The sequence below is a fragment of the Cheilinus undulatus genome, linkage group 7 (genome assembly GCF_018320785.1).
Source record: "Cheilinus undulatus linkage group 7, ASM1832078v1, whole genome shotgun sequence".
NCBI lineage: Eukaryota > Metazoa > Chordata > Actinopteri > Labriformes > Labridae > Cheilinus > Cheilinus undulatus.
Genome location: NC_054871.1, coordinates 19183574 through 19205772, shown reverse-complemented (window position 1 = coordinate 19205772; position 22199 = coordinate 19183574). Strand labels below are relative to the sequence as shown.

General features: G+C 38.9%; 1 protein-coding gene across 1 annotated transcript; it reads right to left on the bottom strand.

Annotated features, from left to right (window-relative positions):
- Nucleotides 1-5614: 5614 nt before the first annotated feature.
- On the bottom strand, nt 5615-21093 carry tmem38a (transmembrane protein 38A). Its single transcript, XM_041790593.1, has 6 exons — nt 20850-21093; nt 11603-11759; nt 10227-10411; nt 7661-7748; nt 6434-6551; nt 5615-6301 (listed from the first exon to the last, which is right to left on the bottom strand). Exons 1-6 carry the CDS (start codon nt 20971-20973, stop codon nt 6101-6103), a joined length of 873 nt encoding a protein of 290 aa, XP_041646527.1. The 5' UTR covers nt 20974-21093; the 3' UTR covers nt 5615-6100.
- Between the last annotated feature and the right edge of the window lie 1106 nt (nt 21094-22199).

Sequence of the window (22199 nt, the reverse complement as noted above, 5' to 3'; positions counted from 1 at the left end):
AGACATCCAGAGCATGACCTGGGTTGTGTCAATCCTCCTTCCCACCTGATGAGGCCCTCAGGTGGGCGTACTCCCCATTACACGCCTTACTTCAGCCTCAAATTTCGGCCCAAACATGCCTAAAACTTCTGCACAGTACTGTATATACAGTGCTTAACAAATTTATTAGATCACCCTAACCCTAACCAAAGTAAGGTTTATGCCACAGCTGCCCTAAATTAACAGCATTGGTAATTACCAAAATCATTTTTTATGTTTCTGCAATGGTTAATACACCAATACGTAGAAGCTCTTTAACCCAAATGATATTTTTAATGCTAAAATAGAATTATTATTGTTATCCATGAATTTTCAAATTTACTGTTTACAAAAACTGAAAAAATAGTAAAGCACATTAATATTTCTTGATTAATATGTCAAATCATAATTTTTTTACTTGCATTCCTGAACAGAAAAATGAGTTTTAGTGGTTGAATGTTATGCTTGATTAATTTCTGACTTCTCAGAGAAGCCCAGTGAGCCGGCTCAAATTTGGGTGAATTCAGTTTGAAATCCCTCATTCCTGTTCAAAATGGTAAAATGTGGAGAGCTCACTGAAAATGAAAGAGTTCGCATTAAAGCACTTCATGATGCTGGATGGTCTGTGAGACAAATTGACAGGTGGTCTAATAAATTTGTTAAGCACTATATATATATATATATATATATATATATATATATATATATATATATATATATATATATGTGTATTTTTTTCTATATTAATGTATTAAAGTTGAAAATTCTAGTATCATGAGGATTTTATTTACTAGACCTCTGACAATTTTTAGCAACACAGAGAGAAAGAAAAACACGTTTTACATGACAAAAGAAACGAGGCTTCAGATCCAGCCGGAACTTAGTAACTGAACCGTATATACAATCGCTCATAATTATAAATGTAGTAGAGTTAACGCTGTGTGTGTGGGTGTTTATGTGTGTTTAAATGTGGGTAATGGTTTCTGCAGATGTGGGTTACATTCCTGGCCATGAATGTTTTGGGGGTTTTCAGCCCAGATTTCCTTGATAAGCCCCCCCGCTCGGCCTCTCTCTGGGTTCCCTCCCTGCTGCCTTGCCCAAAGGAGAGAGGAAGTCTCACTCTGGAAAAACAAACAGCATGTTGGAGTATTGGCTAATGAATAATCCCATCATTCTTTAATATTATTTCAGCAAAAGAAAGAATAGTGAGCTACTTGTTGGTGCCAGATATGCTGGTCTGAGTATTTCATGAATAGTTGATCTACTGGGATTTCTGACATCTCTAAGGTTCACAGAGAATGCATGAAGAAGAGAAAATGAGTGAGGGGCAGTTCTCTGAGTGAGAAGGCCTTGTTGATGGCAGAGGTCAGAGGAGAACGTCCAGACTGGTTCAAGCATATACAAAGACATAACTCAAATAACCACTCATGCAGAGAAGTATCTCGCACGTGAACCTTGAGGCAGATAGGCTGCAGCAGTAGAAGACCACACTGGATGCCACTCCTGTCAGCTAAGAACAGGAAACTGAAGATACAAATCAGGTGCTCAGCAAGTTTTGACAAAAGAAATTTGGACAAATGCTTCCTGGTCAAATTAGTCTTGATTTCTGCTGCAATATTTAAATGGCAAGGTCAGGATTTAGAAAACAGTTTAAAAGCCTGCCAGACCACCGAGATCCGTGGCATGTTTAAAGTCACTTAGATCACCTTTCTTCCCCACTCTGATGCTCAGTTTGAACTTCGGGAGACTATTGTGAACATGCTTAAATGCACTGGTTGCTGCCATGCCATTGGCTGGTTAGGTATTTGCATTAACAAGCTGGTGAGGGACAATGCCTCTGTATTTAAATACATGTATTTTGATATGGATTTGGCCCTCATTTTGGGGCTTTAACATTCTCCACTCTTTTTGGAAGGCTTTCCCCAAGATTTTGGAGTCTTTCAGTTCATCCCAATGGGGCTTGATGGGGTTGAGGTCAGGACTCTCTCTGGGTGGCCAGTCAAGTTCTTCCACACCAAACTCAGCAAACCATGTCTTTATAGTCCATGCTTTGTGCTCTGGGGCACAGTCATGTTGGAGAAAAAGGCCCACCCCAAACTGTTGCCACAAAGTTGGAAGCATAACATTGTCCAAAATGTCTTGGTATGCTGAAGCATTAAGCTTGCGCTTCACTGGAGATAAGCGGCCTGGCTCCAACCCTGAAAAACAGCCCCATACCATTATCCCTCCTCCACCAAACTTAACAGTTGGCACAATGCAGTCAGGAAGGTAACACTCTCTGGACAGCCGTCAAACCCAGCTACTTGACCGTGGAAACCCATTCCATGAAGCTCTTATTGCACATTTTTGTGCTTTCACTAATGCCAGTGGAAATTCAGAACTCTTGGAAGTTGAACTGGCAACTTTTACGTATCACAGTCCTTAGGAGGCATTGACCCTGCTGTGTGATTTTACAAAGCCTCCACTTTCTAAGAATATCTCTTACAGTTGACTGTGTAATATCCAGCAGGGATGAAATTTCATTAAACATCTTGTTACAAAGATGGCATCCATCACAGTGCCACACTTGAAGTCACTGAGCTCTTTAAAACAACCCATTCTGTATCACAAATGTTTGCAAATGGAGACTGCAGGGCTAGGTGCCAAATCAAAAATGCATGAAAATAGGAAAATTGACTCAAGTGATATCATCAGAGTATTAAAAAAGGCCAAAGACTTTACCACATATTGCACTGTGGGTAACACCAAATTAAATTTCTAAAATAAACTAGAAAAGCACTTGGAGAGCGCAGACCTCTGCCATTAGCCCTATCTCCCAATAGTAAAGAATCCTTCAAAAAATTCCTGGATCCTGACAGTGATCTGGATCACTCCCAAAATCTAATCAGTTCTTCCTTATGCCATTTCTGACATTTCCTGAAAATGTCATCAAAATCCGTCCATAACTTTTTGAGTTATGATGCTAACAAACAAACTAACAAACCCTGCCGTTCACATAACCTTCTTGGTGGAAGTAAAAAATGTGCAACTAAAAACAACTCTTATAACCTTTTTTAGTTTTCAGTCTGATGGACAGAGTTCAGCAATGAGTCATTGGAGAGCTTTTAGTGTTGAACAATGGTTAAAAATATTAAAACTATATAGCTTTACTCTTCTGCATGCATGTATAACACCTTCACCAAGCTATGCATGCATATTTGAACACTTGCAAAAACAGCATGTTACTATTTAGGTTAAAACGCACGAATTCTGTAATTTTCGATTCATTCGATTTTATATGTATCATTCAGAGTACATCTTTTGGTTTTCCTTGCAAAATATTGTTTCACCTCATGAGGTGAAACATGCATGGCTTACTATCAAGAAAAAAGTTAGCGACGGTAATGAAGCAAACATATGCATCCTGTAAACAGCTGGACCAAAGTTTCAGAGATGGTTTCTGTATTTTAGCTCCAACAAACGTAACCGACAGATCTTCCACCGCCCTGATGTCCTCTGCTGCTGTGAGGAATGTTCAGGTCAAAAGTCGAGTGAAACAACCTCCTGCAAACTTCATTAGGGATGTTTTACGGCCTGTTCTACAAGAGATCGTCAGCACAGCAGGGAGCGAACAAGTTTCTCAGGACATGACCTCATGTTGACCTGAGGCCTCTCCTGTCACCTCCGAACAGCCTCACGGTTACATAACAGGGACTTTATTATGACACACTCACTGCTGTGTCATCCCTGGACCTGTGTTGGTCTTTAACATGTCTTTATTTTTAACACTTGTATTAAAATTTTAAAGCAGTGGATGGAATACGTATTATAAATAATCCTGGGGGTTAGAAGCTGGAGTCAGATTCAGAATAATTTAAGAGAGGTCCAGAGGGAGAGTTTTACCAGCACAGTTCCACTCTGTAAAGAGCCAGTTGATTTGAGCTCCATGCACTGTGATTTCAAGTCTTTTGAGATATTTGGGTAGAGTTTCCAAGAATGCCCTTTGAAATGTGTTTCATATGTGTGTAGTTGTGTTTGGATGTTGCCAGTTTTACACTGATCCCTGCTGGGGTTCTTTTGGTCAGGTGCCTGGTGGATTGTTTTTGTTTTTGATGTGAGAAGCACTTGCACCATGAGTGAAGTTATACACCAAGTTAGAGTTCCCACCTGTGTCTTCAGGGGATCCTAAATGAGTCATTGTGCATATCCTTTATCAGTTTAAATTGCCGTGCTGTGAGGTTGACTCTCTGCTCTGTTCCTGCCAGAGGAAACCCTCCTTACCACAGATTGTCAAGAGTTACTGCAGCTCTTGGTTTATTATTGTAAAGTTGACAAATGATAAATTATTGCATGGAATTTTGATAACTTAACTGACTAGTTGATCCAACACAGTATAATGAGTTTCCTGAACAACTTTAGTTGAGCCAACTGAACTATATATTTCTATTGGGGAAAAATCTGCCAACTCAACATTTTTAACTATGAGCATGTCAACTAAATGGCAACATGAAATATAAAGTTAGGCCCCTCAGTTTAAAAAAGCTGACAAACTTGTTACTTGACATATTTTATTTTATTGAATTTTACATTAGCCCTCTTTTTTTTTTTCTATTTTAAGATTTATTTTGGGGCTTAGTGCCTTTCATGATAGAGGAGCACAGAAGATAGAATTGTAAACAGAGATCAGGGGAGAGACATGCGGAGAATGGGCCACAGGCCAGATTTGAACCCAGGCCCCCGCGTACGTACATGGGATGCGGCTTAAAGCACCAGGCCATCTGCACCCCTTGAATTCAGCTTTACAGTGCATGTAGTCTGGACCAACACAGATTATTAAGTGTTAAATTTAAGTCAATATGAGTTAAATTGCTACTGTCAATTCTACATGTATGTCATTTTAAAGAGGTGTGACTTTACCTGAAAACCTGGTTGGAGATCTGTTCACTTGTTCTTCTTGTCAATAAGGAAAGATTGGTTTTACTGTACAGCTCCAGAGCACTTAAAGTAAACTTCAAATTGAATACCTTTTACTTAAACAGATTTATGGACCAGTACTTTTACTTCAGTAATTTTTAACCGGAGTAACTGTACTTTACTTGAGTTAAACAGTTGTGTACTTTTTCCACCCCTGCTTAAAATAAATGATTAGCATGAAGAAAGTTTACGTATGATCCCGTTGTGGCAGCCTGTATTGTCTGGCACTTACCCTGTGACAGGAGCAGTAGGCATATAAAATATGTATGGAAAGAGAGCAGGATGAGACTTTAGTTAATTACTTACACAGGCACAGGACAGTATCAGCACAGAGATGAAGCAATGCCAAATTGTCCACATTGGGGCACCAAGATTCACCCAAATCAAAAGCTCTCACAGGAGCTTTAGTATTTGAAATACATACCATTAATATTGGTGCATCCTGTGTAGAAAAAATACCAATGATAAATATCCACCATCATTACAAACATTTCAGTAATTGTTTTTTCATAAACGTTTAAAAGCTGTTGTGTTGCTGTAATTTGTAATAGTTTCATGTTCACTGCTTGAACTCAGATAAACTTATCACCATTTTTAAACCCACAGGGTTGATCAGAAAACAAAACATAAAAACAAAAAGAGACAATGTTTCATTTGATTTTATTTAAAGACATGATGTTGTCCTCTCTATGTAAAAAGCAGCAATGCTCTTTCACACTTTGCTTTTTTCACATTTGAATGGTCTGATTGAGAGTCAGGAGGATTTAGGACTAGTTTCTCTTTCTTTCGGAGGTCTTTTAAGGTTTGGTGGGAACACAACTACTTATGTGGAACAGAGGTCATCCTGACACAAACACTGATCACCACAAAGTGCTGAGCAAAGCTGCAGATGTTCACAAACACATAAATATATAGGTTCAAAATGTCCAGGTGGGGTTGAAGTATGAATCGTTTGCCGTGGTATTTACAGAGTTCTTGTGCTATGTAAAATGCAAAAAGCACCATTTTTCTCTAATAGAAAGGGTTTCATTTGTAAAACATCAAACTGTCCCTTTCCTTGGAGAGGAATGGGATGTCCCATTGAGTGGAGGTTGTGTCAGATGCAGTTTCACTGTTGGGACACAGCGTCCTACTCTGCTTTCTTGGCCTTCCTCTTGCGAGCACCCTCGCTCAGCTCCTCCTTGGTTTTCAGAGGTGATGATGGGGCGGCGGGAGCGTGATGGTGGTCTTCCTCAGCTCCGCCAAGAGGGGAGCCGAACAGCAGGTGGCAAACCCAGGACTCAATGAGAGCGAAGGGGGAGCCGTGGGAGTGTCGGGCAGTCATCACCACCTGAAGACAACGCATTAGAAAAGTTCTTAGCAAACAACTTTTCCCACTGAAGGATTCAATAACAATACACAACACAGCAGGAAATTTTAAAGAAAACAGGCACAGAATAAATCACAACCAACTGAACTTCACCTTGCTGGTAGCCATGAAGAGGGTGAAGATGAGGATGAGGTTGCCTTTGGACACAGGCAGAATATGAGCCTCCTGCAGGGTGAAGAGGATGGCTCCGTACAGACTGGCTTTAGTCGGGCTACAGAGAAAAATAAGAAATATTATGAGATGAAAAAACTCAGACAAAGATTTTTTTAAAGCAATCTATTGCTGGATACATGGTAAAACCATTAGTCCTTGTAACTTCTAATCCATTGTCAGTGACTAGAAGTTGGTGTAAATGCTGTAAATACATTGTGTCTATTTTGATTTTTTTTTTTTTTTCATTTGGCACAATCTGCACTGATAGGAAGATGCCACAGGGTAGCCCCTGACTGGATGTGGTGCCTTGTACAATATAAAACTAAAATCAAGAATGTAAATCAACAGAATGAACCTTGAAATAAAGTTGAGCTAAATAAATACCTAGGATAACATCAGATAAAGTTGCCACAAATCAGTGGTTACTACTGTGGCCTCACATCTAGAAGGTTCCCAGTTTACATTCCAGGTTGACCTTGAATGAGAAGAAAGAGCTGATACAAAACAACTACACTGTAGATAAAAGATAGCTTGATTAAACAAGAATTATTTAATTTGACTCATATGTCTTATGATTATTCCCTTCACTGACTTCCCATTCTCTTCAGGATCTTTTTTAAAATTTTGTTAGCTTTAAGAGCAGTTACTACCTTAGTTAAATGAACTACTCCAGTCAGAGCACATGGCCCACCAACCAGCTGCTCCTGGATCTTGCTCAAAATAAAGCTCAAAACCAGGGGTGATGGAGCTTTACGGTAATTTCTCCAGTCATACCACCTCAGATAAGATCTGCTCCAACTCAATGACATTTTTACTTCATCTTTACTTTTGACTGAACCTGAAGTATCTAATCAGGTTATTAATCCCATGAAAAAACATAAAAGAATGAAAGAGTTTTACCTTACAGTGACACTTGTAAAATGCCACCTGACTTTGTAAGAGCCAGTTTGACTTGTCTGCCAAAATGCTCTTAGTAATAATTCCACTAGAGGGCACCAAAGTTTAAATAGTTCAACCCCAACTTCAACAAATTCTCATGTACTTTTAAAAAACAGGCCATGTTTTTTGCCAAACTCCTAAAGTCCCAGTTTTATCTTCGGTGAGAACCCCTACATGCCTTAGGGCAGCAGTGATCAGTGTGTTTCGATCCAGCAGCAGGAGACTTACAATGACATGTTGAGGATTTCATTGGTGTCGGGCCTCCACACACCACGCAGCAGCTGCTCAAAATTGGACATGAGAGCCACTCCAGAGCCTGGGAGAATAAAAATAGACAATGTAAAAAATGAGGACAAAAAAAGTGTGCATCTTTGTCTGATGTTACTGTCTTAAGCTTTTTTTTCCAACTCAGATGCTTTCAGGGCTTCAGAGGAGAGATGATGTGGTAATTCATGTATTTGCTCCATTTTCATTTAAAAAGCTCACAAACTTTATTTATAGACTGTTCATGAAGAAAATTACACAAAAAGAGATCAAACTAAATTGATGAAACTTAAACCTTATAATTTAATCTTAATACCACTGACATATTTCAAAATAAAAGCCTTAAATTCTCAGATTACACATATAACCTTTAGTTTCTGAGTAACAATGTTAATGCGAACACTGCCACTGTATCTCTTCAACATGAATGACCAGCACAAGCGCACAGTGGTATGAACATGCGTCATTCATTCATGTTTAAATGTGGTCACTGCGTAGTTTCCTGAGGGGCTCCCTCACTGAATGCAGCTGTCAACACAGACAGCTGCTGCCACAGTGAGCGGCACAGACTGCAGGCTCAGCAAGCAGTGTGTAACAAGACAACAAAGCCTGCAATTCATCATACTCATCTTATTGTGCTGTTGTTGGCAGCCACAATTAATCAGTGTGTCATCTCTTATTCAATAACAATAACTGTTTAAAGCTATCAGATATGTGTCTTCAAAGGTTGTTTTTTCTACTTTCTTTCACAACCCACAGGTAAAGTAACAGATCCACCTCAATATGTCCTTAAACCTACAATAGTAATGGACAAACACAACGTTAATATGGTAAAATGCTCACTGTGAGGTTCCACGACTACCTGGTTATGTTTATAGATTTATCATGCACTTTGCATTTGTGTGCTTCTGTTGTTACTCCTGTTAGTTCAAGCATAAAATGCACTCAAAGTGGAGCAAAGTAACAGCTAAAGTTCATGAGTGGAAAGTTGAGCAACTAAAACCCTTAATGGTGGCCATTTTGGCAGGACAGACCGCACATTTTCAGTAAAAGTTAGTTGTCGTAGAGAGCTGGTTAAGCTTTGCTGGTAAAGCAGGTGCCCCAAGTAAGCTGCAGTTTTCAACACACACTCATCCATGACTCTTCTCCTGTGGCCAAGGCTGCCCATAAGGGGGGGTAATGGGGAAAGCTTTCTTGGGCCCAGCCAAATGAGGGTCCCATAGAGGTCTGCAAAACTATGATCTACTCTCAAGTTAAGCTGTGATGTCTATATTTTATTTTTAACCTGAATAATAACCATTCTTGTCAAAGCAACAAACAATGTTTTTTGTGCTGTAGAACAACATAACTCTAACCCTTTTTTTTGTTTGTTTTGGGTTTTTTGTTTTTTGTTTTTTAATGTTAACCTCTTTTCTTAAAACAGAATGACCAGTTTTTTCAATAATGTTAACAGTGTGGATGGACACAATGAACTAAACTATTCAGAAACTAATGCCAGACATCATAGCTAAGCGAAATATGCACAAACATCACAATGACAGAAAACAAAGTAGAAGAAACAGTAAAAAAGTTAAGGGGTGAAAATGGGTCAGAAAATGAAAATGGGTTAAATGTGGCAAGATGGGCAAAGTAAGGAAAAAATGTTTGAAAATGGTGAAAACTGGTTAAAGGTGGCTAGAGGGGGTTGATGTTCATAATTTCCCCATGTTGACTATTCTTAACCAAAAATTGGTTAAGAATGATCAATACGGGCAGAAAAAGATGAGGGGCAAGAAAGTGGTAAAAATGGTAGATATGGGCAGAAAATGTGGTAAAAAGGGACTAAAAAGTAGCAAAAATTGGTTAAGAGTGGTAAATATGGGCAGGTAAAAGTAAAAGTGGCCAAAATAGTGTCAAATTTGGCTAGAAAAAGTAGTGAAAAGAGGTTAAACATTTTAAATTGTACGATGAATATTTTCAACATTAGAATTCAATAAAAGCTTGACCAACTTTCAGCTCTAAAATGAGACAACTGTTAGAAATGATGCTTACACCACTGCTACTGATCCAACACATACAGTGATAACATTAATAAATGACTGGGGTGGACACATTTACTGAATTTTTCTGGGGCCCAGCAAATTCTGTGGGCAGAACCTGTTCATCCTGAGCTGTCATATCTAATAAAGGCCAAAAAATTAAATATACCCTACGGTGTCATAAAGAGAGGATTGTGGACAAAAACTTGTGAAAGCTTCGCCCAACTGTATATCATTAAACGAAGAAGAAGTGGTAGAATGTGGTGATCCTCATTTAAATAACTCAGGAACATCTGAGTAAACGCTTGTCTTATAAAGATACATGGTCCATGTTAGTACATCATGTACACAGTATTTTCAATAGCAGTGTGCTAATAGCAATAGCTTGATCAAGTCACAGTGAGGGTTGGGGTTAAGTACAGCATCACCACATGTCCTGCTATGAACTACACTGAACAACACATTTACAACATCGATTAAGTAAAAATTTTGTGAAATAGCTAAATGCTCACCTTTGACATATCCGACGATGACCATGATAAAGAAGCCGTGGTGGTAGGCGTGGTGGGCATGGTGAACTCCAGCAGCGATCTTACGAGTGCGGACGACTTCCTTCAGGGCAACCAACACCAGCTTGATGGGCAGGAAGGCCACACACTTATAGAAGAGGTTTAGAGGGCAGTAAAAGAGGAGGTACCTGGGTTTGAAATGACACAGACAGAGAAAGGCAGTGGTGAATATAACATAAGAGTGAGGAAGGTGACACAATGAATACTGACATATTGTACCTGAAAAGATTTTTGCAACTATCTGCAGATCAAGCTGCAGAGATGTGGTCAAACAAGGGGCTGATATATAGAGACCAATGCTCAAACTCACCCTATGGGCAATTTAGAGTCTTAAATTAACCTACTAGGCATGTTTTGGGACTGTGAAAGGAAGCCTGAGTGCCTGGGAGAACTCTAACATGCACAGAGAGAACATGCAAACTCCATGTAAGACTCTGTCCTGTGTGATGGGTATTTAAACCCCAACTATGTGACAACGGCGCTAACACCTACACCACTGTGAAGCCTGTCAGTGAAATATATTCTGAAATTAGGCTGCACTAATTGGTTAAATAAACCAGTTTGTTCATTGAGAGGACTGTGGCTTTCTCCCACAGTCCAAAAACATGCTTGTTAGGCTGATTGGTGACTCTAAATTGCCTGCAGGTGTGACAGTTGGCATCACTGTTTGTTTGTCTGTGTCTGTCTGCACTGTGATTGACTGGCGACCAGCCCAGTCTGTGCCCTGCCTTTCACCCAACGATAGCTGGGATTTGCTCCAGCCCACTGAACGCCAAACAGGCAGACAGGCTACAAACATAATGGATGGATGGATGTTCCTTTATGGATCTTAACATACTAAAATACAGAATGAATACTTTCAGATTTTAACTGCACATCACCCAGATAGTTTTGTGAAAAAGTTTCAACTAACAGGCAAATTATGTACAAATCTGGTAATCTGCTGATTAGATGTTGATGGATTGTTTATTTTGGATAATTATGGATAATCCTGTCTCAGTTGCAAAAGCCCAGAGTGGCACCTTAATAACATTTGTTTTGTTGGATTAGCAGTCCAGACCTTGAATCATAGTTAGGAATAGAATATAACAGCTTACATGAAGTCTGTAGCGACTTACATCTTAAAAGCTGAAACAGTAAAATATGTGCTAAGGTTAATGTATTCAGTAACTTTCCAGTATTTGGGCACACTACAAAAAAAAGTCCTAACTAAATTTCACAAATAAATCTTCAAAATGTGTTGGATAACATTTATAAAATTAAACAGATGTGGTGCATTTTCCCTGTGGTGGCTAGCTTTGTTCAGAGGGTTTTCTCACCACACAGCTGAGGCCAGCAGGATGTGACTGTTGTGTTGGAAATAGTCGATGGGGCTGTGTCCAAGCATGATGTCTGCCAGGATGTAACTACCAAAGCAGTAGAGCATGGCGCACAGCCAGGAGGCCACGGGGCTCCTGCGAGAAACCTCCACCGAACCTGCAACACAGAGAAGGAGAAGACGCAGTGAGGGACAGAGGAGCTGAAGGGAACAGACAAAATTCATACAGCAGCCATGATCCTTTGACGTCCTGCTCAGGCTGGGAGGCTCAAATGCTGTTATAACATCTTAATGTTGTATCCTAGTTGTAAAATTTAATAGATTCAGAGTTTATAACAATTGCTTTAAATCCTTTGTCCACTAAATGAGCCACTGAATAAACAATGACTAAACATTAACAACAGGTTTGATACCCCAGTAGCTAAAGGTAGACAACTACTAATGTTAGCATCCAGCCATTCACTGCAGTAGTAGGCCTACTGTAAGGAAGTTGTAGAGGTCTCACAATCATTTACAGAATAAAACAGAAAAAGTTCAGACTCCTAGCTTACATAATGTTGGCTAAAAATTACAAGCATGCAAGCTTAGCGATGTTAGCTAAGGATAGCTAGCTAATATTGCCTGGTAACTAAGGTTAGACAACGGCTGATGTTAGCATCCCGCCATTCACTACATATGCAGTAGTACGGTAAGGAAGATGTAAAAGTTTTTCAACCATTTACAGAATATCATTAAAAAGCTTGAATTAGTTACTAAGATCATGTTAGCTTGAAATTAGAAGTATGCTAGCTGAATAATGTTATCTAAGGCTAGCTAGCTAACACTGCCCGTAGCAAAGGTAAGACAACAGCTTATGTTAGCACCCAGCCATTCACTACATCTATACAGAAGTACTGTAAGGAAGTTATGAAAGTCTTACAACCATTTACAGAATATCACAAAAAAACATGTTAGATGAAAATTACAAAAAATGCTAGCCGAGCAATGTTAGCTAAGGCTAGCTAGGTAACTTTGCCGGGTAGTTAAGGTTAGACACAGCTTATGTTAGCGTACTGTCATTCACTACATGTTCAGCAGTACGGTAAAAAAGTTGTAAACGTCTTAAACAATTTATAGAATAACCCAAAAAGCTTAAATTCCTTGCTAACATAATGTTAGTTTAAAATTACAATTATGCTGGCTGAGCAGTGTTAGCTAAGGCTAGCTATAAAACGCTTGTGCAACTGTTAGATGTTGCCTAAAGACAGCTGAAGGGTTAAATATATGTAAAAGATATACTTTTGAGTTAAAGTTAGAAAACAGCTAGCCAGCCATTCACTATACTCCATAGGAGGCTTTTGTTAGGAAGATGTGAAAGCCTTGCAACCTTTTACACAATAAAACTGAACATGTTTAAATTCCAGGCTTAATTTTAGCACACAAATTAAAAACATGTTAGCTGAGCATTGTTTGCTGGAGCTAGCCAGAAAGTGCTTGTGCTAAAGTAAGCTTCTTCCTAAAGTCAGCAAAAGAGTCTATAGAAGACATGCTGACAAAAAAACGCTACTGTTAGCTTCCTGCCACCTGCTATGTTGCTGTTAGCAAAGATGTTGTATGTACTACCTAGTTCATTTTACACAATTTTATAAAGAATGCTGACAATTCCTTAATAACATACACTTATCTTGAAATAACCTACTTGCTTACTACGAACTGTGAGCCAAGGTAAAGAGCTTGAGTCCCCACATTAGCTTAAGTTAGGTAATGGTTAAATATTTCTTTCTACGTGGATTTATGGCCAGAAAATGACATTTTAGTTGGTTGTTTCAGGCTTAAGATGTGTCTGTGTTTTTCTGACTGCAGTTAGCTAAATGATATGAAGAAACAAAAAAATAGCCTAAATTAATAGATAAATGAACATCAAATTCATTGCATGATTTTGCTTTAAAAAAGTTAATTATTATAAATTACTGAATGCACATACAGTAAATTATTGGCATAAGGAAAGAAAATATGCAAAATAACTATTTCAGATAACTATTTCTAAAGAAAAAAAAAAAAGAAATTTTGAAAGAGTTTAAATAAATCTCTAGCTTTGGTGACCTGAAGCAGTTCTTTCAAAAATAAGACAAAGCTTTCATTGCATGAATGACTTGGTGTCAAAAATAATTAATTAAGCCTTATTTCCCGTTCAAAACAAAGGATGATCAAGTTATTTATAAATGAACTTCATTCAAGTCATGTTCGATTCATCTGAGGACTTTTTTACAGAGTATTTATTCAATATCATGTGTCATGTCTTAATTAACCTTTTATAGTTCCCTCTACTAAAACTGTCTACTCCGCCCTGTTACAAACACCTTTAAACTCAAAGTTTTTTTTCTTTAAAATAGAAAAGTCTGACTGAAAGAAATAATTGACATACTGCTTTCTTTCTTTTTTTACTTGAGTTCCTTCAAGGCCAAACTGTCAGACGTGACCTTAAAAACCAGTATCAGCAGATCCCTTATGTAGTATATCTAAGTCCACACCCAGCTGACCATTTCAGCTCACACCCTGATAACCTGCCTTTGTATCCTAAACTAATATTGACTCTCCAATGCTGATGTATGAGCTGACAGTTTAGCCACACAACAAACACTTCAGTCCACAAACAGCAGACATTTCTAGTGTGTAATTCATAAAGTGTCAGTTTTATTAGTTAGTAGTCATTTTTATGGCACAAGCATTTATCCATACGTATGTTGCAGCAATGCAGTTTAACCCTGATTCCCAGAGGCAACATATGCTTATGAGCAGCCTGAAATACATCCGAATGCAAAAGATGTGAATCACAAAATGCATCTTATTTACACAGTGTAATTGTATCCTGAAATATTAGCATGATTTAAATAATTCAAAAGCCTCTCCTCACTGGGTGCACAAGCACAACCAACAGGCCACCAGCACCCTGTCTAGTCTTTAATTACTTCAGTTAATCTTTCGAGTCTACTACTGGTCATCTCATACATAAAATTACTTAATGGGTTGTTTTCAGAGTTTACCAAGCTCTTACTTAAGTAAAGTTGTATCACCACTACAAAAGAACTGTAAAAGAGGTCTAGCTGAATAAGTTCTCATTGTGCAGAATGACCATTATGTTGTGTTAGTTTTATCTTTTTTTTTTATTATTTTTGTCTTTATTTGATGCGACAGCCAAAGAGAGACAGGAAATATGGGGAGAGAGAGGGAAAAGACATGCACCAAATGTCGTGACTGGTAATAAATCCCACGACCAGTGTGTCGAGGACTATAGCCTCGGTATATGGACGCCTGCTCTGCACACTGGGCTATACTGGTGACCTTGTGCTAGTTTTGTTAACCTCGCTTGGATATAAAGTTTAGATTATAGACTGAAGATTGATTAAAAAACAGCTACAACATACTCACCTGCAAGTCAGATCATCCATGCCCATACTTATGCATTACTCAAAGTATTAATATAATCATAACAAAGGAGAAATTAAAAAAAAAAAAAACCTGTCCTTATCCAGTATGCACATAAAGCAATTCTCTATTCAGACCAAATTTGTTTTTTTGTTTTTTTTTAATCAAGCTATAAGAATGTACAGTTAAGCTAAAAAGCAGGGTAAATTAACATGAGTGTGAATGGAAAGACTGGGGCTGATGCAGCCAGCTCCAAATAGACATTAAAGGCAGCAGCAATATTTTTTGCATTAAAGAGGTAATGAACACTTAACATTTTTTTCAGCTGTACATTGAAGTATCTGACTGAACTATGATAAAACACATCAATGCTGGAGTTAATTCTGACATGTGCACCAAACTGCTAAAAAAATGGCATTTTACGGCTTTTAATTAGCTCAAACGGATATCTGCTTGAAGTCTTTTCTGAAAAGGCATGGCTTATATGACGTAGAAACCGGTTTCCACATCACAAACTTTATGAAAAAGGTAGAATGTTACCATCTTCTTTCTTACCATCTTTACCATTCAGAGACCACTCCATCCTGTCCTGCACCTGCACTGCCTCTGCTCCGACAGCTCCAGCTTTAGTAACGCCGATGCTGGAGCCAACAGCCCAAACAGGTGGTGCTCAGGACCACCACGGTCCACCACCACTCTACAGCCTGCTTCAGGGGACTCTGGAGGGGAAAAATCCTCCACTTCAAAAGATCGCTATGAGGCAGCGGTGCTGCGAGGCTCTGTGTCACTTTCTGGCAAGGGGAAAGCACTGTCAATCTCGCCTCATCTGGAAAACTCCATCTTTTTGCCCTCCCTCCTCTCAGCACCAAACTACCCATTTTTTGAGCATATTTTTTTCAAAGTCTGAAGTGGGCGGAGTTAGCTTTGAGCTGGGTGTTTACTTACACTTTAAGTTAACTCCATAAGTGAAACAGTAAATAGTACAAAAAGAGCTAGCATCTTATGCTAACAAGCAGTATCTTCCATGATAGTCTTGCTGCAGATTGTTAATTTCTGACAACCACTCTGACAGACGCCATGTATCTCAGAACAGAATTGCCCTGATTTGCCGTGAAAACATATTTCCAGTTCTAGATTTTTTTTAAAATTTCAACGTTATTCATTAACATGTTCTGGCAGTTACATTCATGAAATAACCACATTACAAACAATACAGACAAAGAAACATTTTATATATAAAATACAGACAAAGATCAGGGGTCTAATCCTGGATTAAATTATGTATTGCCCTTTTTTAGAAGTAGTTACATGAACAGTGGCTTGTTTTGGCTTTGTTAGCTTTAGCTAATGCTAACATAGCCACACTAGCTACATAAGCTAATTAACATTCCTACATAAGCCAGTGTAGTTAAGTTAGCTTTAGAAACCTGAGCTTCAGCAACATAGCTAAAGCTAACTTAGTTTACGTCTAAGTTTCAGAGCTTCGTTTTAGCTACGTTAGCTATAGGGCTCTGTCATCTACATAGCTTACATAGCTAGTGGATCTACATAAGCTACACTTGCTGGGTTGGAATGTTTCATGGAGGAAGAGATTTTCTTCCTGTAAGCAGTTTCTTTACTTTGCTTTATGTAAGGTTTTGTAATTCATTTTTGCATGTCATGTTTTTATCTTAAAACTTGTGGTATCCTAACCATTACCTTAATTCTTGCTGTAACCCTAAATTGAAGTTTAATACAATTTTATTCTGAAGGTTTTAGCATACATATCCGTTTTTAGATATATGGCATCTCAGATGGAGGGTCAGTGAGTTTGGCCATCAGAGATGTATGGTCTGCAGGCAGACGGTACACCTCTGATCTCATGTCTCCACATCTCTACATGTCTCTAAATCTCTCTCTCAGGTCTTTTGTAGTTTACCTGAAGCACATGTACAGGCATAGACTTTACTTCTTAAGCAAGACCCTGCTTTCCTAACAAAAAAGGTCAGAGCTCCAAATGCAAGAATAAGTACAGTATATGGAATAAATTTAAATACTGAGGTACAAGTACCTGCTTTAAATTTGTATACTACAGAGGTTTTCTGTTATACAAGAATAATGATTAGCTCTATAAATAAGAAATGGCATTAAGATTCTATGTACATTTTATGTAATTATCCAATGTATGAAAGTGTTTTGAATCTGTGTTTAAGTTTTTTATGATGGTAAAGACTTTCAAGTGTCTCAGCACCGTTAAAGACATTCAGAGCAGAATACAGCTGCTTCACTGCACAAATCTCCAACAACAGGTGGGTGAGGGTGTCGTGGTGGCTGTCGCTCACTTTGTAAGCAATACGATCCGCAGAAATGAGGCCCTATAAATACATCCTGCTCGACTGCTTCTCCCAGCTTTCAACTGTAAGGCCTGCCTTAACCTATAACCCCAACACTTGTCTCTCCTACTCCGCCCATGTCCACCCCCAAAAACTCATTCATGTTCTCCTCTAACATGGTCTGCAAAACAAGGACTCTCCTCTTAGACACATCTAGGGGAGGCGAATGCTATAGATGGTTATGGAAATGTTGGCTGCAAGAGAAATTTGACTGTAAAATGACTACAGATAAAGTGTGATAGAGGTCGGTAGTTACACAGTCATCTTTGGTAGTCACTTACCACTTAAGCAAGCATTACTGATGTTTACTTAAAAACAAGCTCTGTCACTTTTTTTATCTTCTCACTCCTAATCATTTAAATCCTGTTTGGAGAAAGAATTTACCTTCAAAATATAACCACTCATAATAGGTACTGACCTCTAAATGCATTTTAAGCCTTGGGAATAGTTGTTTCATATGTGTATAACATTAGAGAAATTAGAGAATTACATCAAATATGACTGTTAAATGACTTTTTTAACTATTTACTTCACTGATTTATGATTAAATAAAGGGTTGAATTAAAAGAACTTGTTTAGAATTTTTTGCAGGTTTTGAAAAAGACTAAAATTGATCCCTGTATCTTTTCATTGCTTTAACCGCTGCTGCCAGTAGGTGTCAGACAAGAATGGCCTTTGTTTGCATTTTTCACAGCCAAAACATATCCATTGACACGTCTAGATGTAAAAAACATTATTTATGTATGTACAGGACAATATCAATTATGCAGTACAAGGTAACTTTTGTCCACAGGGGAGTGCTGAACTCAACAAGGTCTTTGATAGAGCTTTAATGCAGCAGAGCTTGATCCATAACCTGTTTTTAATCCTATTATAGTAATGTATGGTGCTCTGCTTCTGTGGAAAATGTAAATTATAATCTTGTTTCAACAGCATGCTGTTAATCACTTCATCTGACACCAACTTACTGTGGGGGTTTCAGGCTTAAGGATAAGTGTACTGTAATAGTCAATATATGCTAATGGTTTTGTTCACTTTTTAGCTCATTTTAAACACAAAAGCACAGCAACAGTACACTTAATTGACCCAATACATGCAGAGGTAGATAGATACACCATATGGACAAAAGTATTTGTCCACACCTGTTAAATTCAGGTTTTCAATCAGACCTGTTGCCACAGGTGTATGAAATCAAGCACCTGGCCATGCAGTCTCTAGCTGCGAACATTTGTGATACAAAATGGGTTGATCTAAAGAGCTTATTGACTTTAAGTGTGGTACTGTCATGGATGCCACCTTTGCAACAAGACAGTTTGCGAAATGTCATCCCTGCTAGATATTCCACAGCCTACTGTAAGAGATATCATTATAAAGTGGAAGTGTTTAGGAGCAACAGCAACTCAGCCAAGAAGTGGAAGACCAAGTAGAATCACAGAGCGGAGTCATCGACTGCTAAGACGTGAAGGTTCACATCATCAAGTACAACGCCAGGCGACAGACGCAGTGGTGTAGAGCACACCGACCCTGGACTGTGGAGTGACGAATCGTGCGTCTCTCTTTGACAGTCAGTTGGGCAAGTCCAGGTTTGCTGATAACGTTACCTGCCTGATGGCATTGTGCCAACTGTGAATTTTGATGTAGGAGGGATGGTGGTATGGGGTATGTTTTTCAGAATTTGGGCTAGGCCGCTTTTCTCAAGTGAAGGCCAATCTTAATGCTTCGGCATACCAAGACATTTTTGACAATGCTATGCTTCCAACTTTGTAGCAACAGTTTGAGGAATGCCACTTTTTTCCATCAGGACTGTGTCCCAGTACACAAAGACATGGTTTGATGATTTCAGTGTGGAAGAACTTGACTGGCCCGCACAGAGCCCTGAAATCAACCCCATCGAGCACCTTTGAGATGAACTGGAATGGAGATTGCAAGCCAGGTCTTCTCATCCAACATCAGTGCCTGAACTCATGAATGCTCCACCAGAATGCATGGGCACAAATTCCCACAGAAACACTCCAAAATCATCTGGAAAGCTTTCCAAGAAGCACAGAGGCTGTTATGGCAGAAAAGGAGGTGCAACTCCATATTAAAGTAAATGTACTTGAATACAATGTCATTCCAGTCCTTGCTGTTGTAATGGCCATATAATTTTGCAGAAAGCCACTATCCTCTCCATGTGACTGATAAATGAAGCAATATCCTAAAAGCAAAAAGAGGTCTCAAATTCTTATTCAACTGAAAGTAGCTCCCATCTCTCACTCATTAAGCAAGTGGAGCATCATTTATAAGGAAATATGAAATTTGATGAAAGGTTTGCAGTTTGTTTTTGACATAACCAAATAGCAGGGGCTCACTTAGTAAGGATTTGTATACAGAACTAGAGTGACCCTGGTTTAGACTCTGCTTGGACCAAGTCTGGAAATTGGTCTGGTAGGTGGAGAAGTTGCTGTTCACTTCTTGAGTACTGCCAAGGAGCCTTTGAGCAACCACCCTGGCAATTAATCCTCATCACTCCGACACCTCTTGGATTCTGTTTTTGCATTTATTTCAGCTGAGGAGTCTGTAACACGTTCAATGACACAGTTCTTATATCTGATGGATATTCAAGACTTCTTCTGAAGGATCTTTTTATAGCATAACAAGAATTAAAACTTGTGCTATGCCTCCATCTTCACCGAGGGTTTCACTGACTCCACAGTGACTGAGCTGATCAGAGTAAACTTTTCTTTAGGGTGGCGTTATTTGACAGCTACACTCCCAGACACAATCAGGTCATGTTAAGCTGCTCATACAGCTTAATGAATGTTTTACCCTTAATGTAAATATGTAGCTCAACTGCAGCCTCAACGTGTGCAGCAGAGGGGCTTCAGAGGCCCACTAACACTGTCTATTTCAGGATCTTCTATTTATTGCCTAAGTCACTGGTATGCACAGGCTTTCTCTCAGGTTTCACCCTCCTCGGGCTCTGTTGCTCAAAGGAGTCAAATCTTGGAAAATATCTGGCTTTACCAAAAGCTGAGTGGGTTTTAATCCGGTTCAGTGATTTCCTCGGTGTAAATGAGGTCAGACTGCTGCTGCAGCAACAGAGATTCCCCCTCACACCAACCAAGTGGAGCTCCAAGTGCCCCTGCTTCCTTTATGTAACAGGTCATGCTTTATAAGGATAGAGATAACAGCAACAGAAAGTCCCTATAGGGATATAAAAGCAGTCTGATACAAAAAAAAGTCACCACATGAGGCACAAAACTTGGAATTCATTGAGTAAAATCTTTTTAAAATAAGTTTTCATTGATTAAGTTTGTCACTCACATGTAAGAAACGTGCTGGTCTAGTTGTAAATTTGCATTGCGTTGTGTGTATAGGCACGTGTCTGATAAATCAACAAAGATCGTGGCTTATGATATTCATAAGCATGACCTCAATCTGAAAAACAACTCTCATTTTAAAGTCTATAAAAGTGTAAAGTGCACTGACCTGGCTCATACTTGAGGTAGAGGATGGACACGATGTAATATGCAAGATCGAAAACAGGAAACATTCCCATTTTAGAGAAAGCTTGGGCAAAATCGCCCAAATTAAGAACTGCCAGCACGTCCATGTTGCCCGTCTGGTAAACAGCAAATCCTTGTTTTTATTCCAACTGCGCAGTCTGGATGAGAAAGCCCCCCCAGCCCGGTCCACCGACTCTCCACCAAAGCCCCCCGGTCTCAACAGTGAAAGCCTGTGTGACACTCAAGCCCTCCTATTAATACCGCTCATCTCTATAGCCTCAGCATCATCATCATCATCCGCGCTCCGTGCCAGCTGCTCCGCGGCGGGGGGTTTGACAACATGTCAGCTGCTGGAAATTCAAAACAAAAGCCTCGTCGTCCTGTGCTCAACATCGATGTAAGCATTATTACAAAAGACGATGGAGGTTTGAGCAGGTTTGAGAGGAACCAAGGTCAGACACGATGTCCGTGCTTAAAAACAAGAAATATTTCTCCCTCTTGTCATAAAAAAATCTTCCAAAACAATCAGATTCTGCATCAAGGCTGCCTCGCAGATGGCTCTAATCCCAAATAAACAGCTCGCTAACGTCAGGAGACATCACGGGCTTTTTACATTCCTCAACTATTGATAGAGAAATCGTGTCATTAAAAGCACAGTTTGCCTCTACTAACCCTTTACCAACAAACATCAGTAAGATTGAATGTGAAGATTAATTTTCATTTATAAGATCGTCGTATTTTTAATGTTTTCAATGTTTTCATTTTCACCCAGAGAATAATAGCCAGAGGAGTAAGTTCTGTGACCACTAGAGGGCACCAAAGCCACATTTTAAATCCTTGTCTAAACCGATGCAAGAACTATGACAAAATCTTTTTTGAAACCGAGGGATATAATTTGGGAGGGAGAAAAACTCGCGTGTTGATCTACAGAGAAGTGTCAAGCCTGATAAATAGTTAAATAAATCTTATTTTAAATGATCATAAAATATTTGACTACGTGTAAGTTCAAGACTTAGTAAGTAACAAAACACAGCCAGAAGTTTTAACACTTCTCCCTTTTATTATTTATTTATTTATTTTGAATAATAATTATTGATTATTTTTATTTTTTAATGTTTACAACCGGTGTCACAGTTTAACTGGTCATGGATTAACTGGTGTCACTCCGTTTAACACTCTATGCAACTCGCTTGCCCGTTTCAGGAATTTATCATTGTCTGCAGGGACAATACTGGAAAAGAAAATTTATATGACTTTACAGATGGCTGATACAGATAAATGAATAGCAGTGGCTTATTATATGTACTTTGTGATCCCTCTAATACTTTATTAG

What these genes read in the sequence shown, in the direction of transcription:
- tmem38a (XM_041790593.1), bottom strand. Translation starts at nt 20,973, where the DNA reads ATGGACGTGCTGGCAGTTCTTAATTTGGGCGATTTTGCCCAAGCTTTC. An exon ending in CTACCTCAAGTATGAGCCAG is followed by an intron (nt 11,760 to 20,849) that starts GTCAGTGCACTT and finishes TCTGTGTTGCAG; the next exon opens with GTTCGGTGGAGGTTTCTCGC. An exon ending in CTGCTGGCCTCAGCTGTGTG is followed by an intron (nt 10,412 to 11,602) that starts GTGAGAAAACCC and finishes TTTCAAACCCAG; the next exon opens with GTACCTCCTCTTTTACTGCC.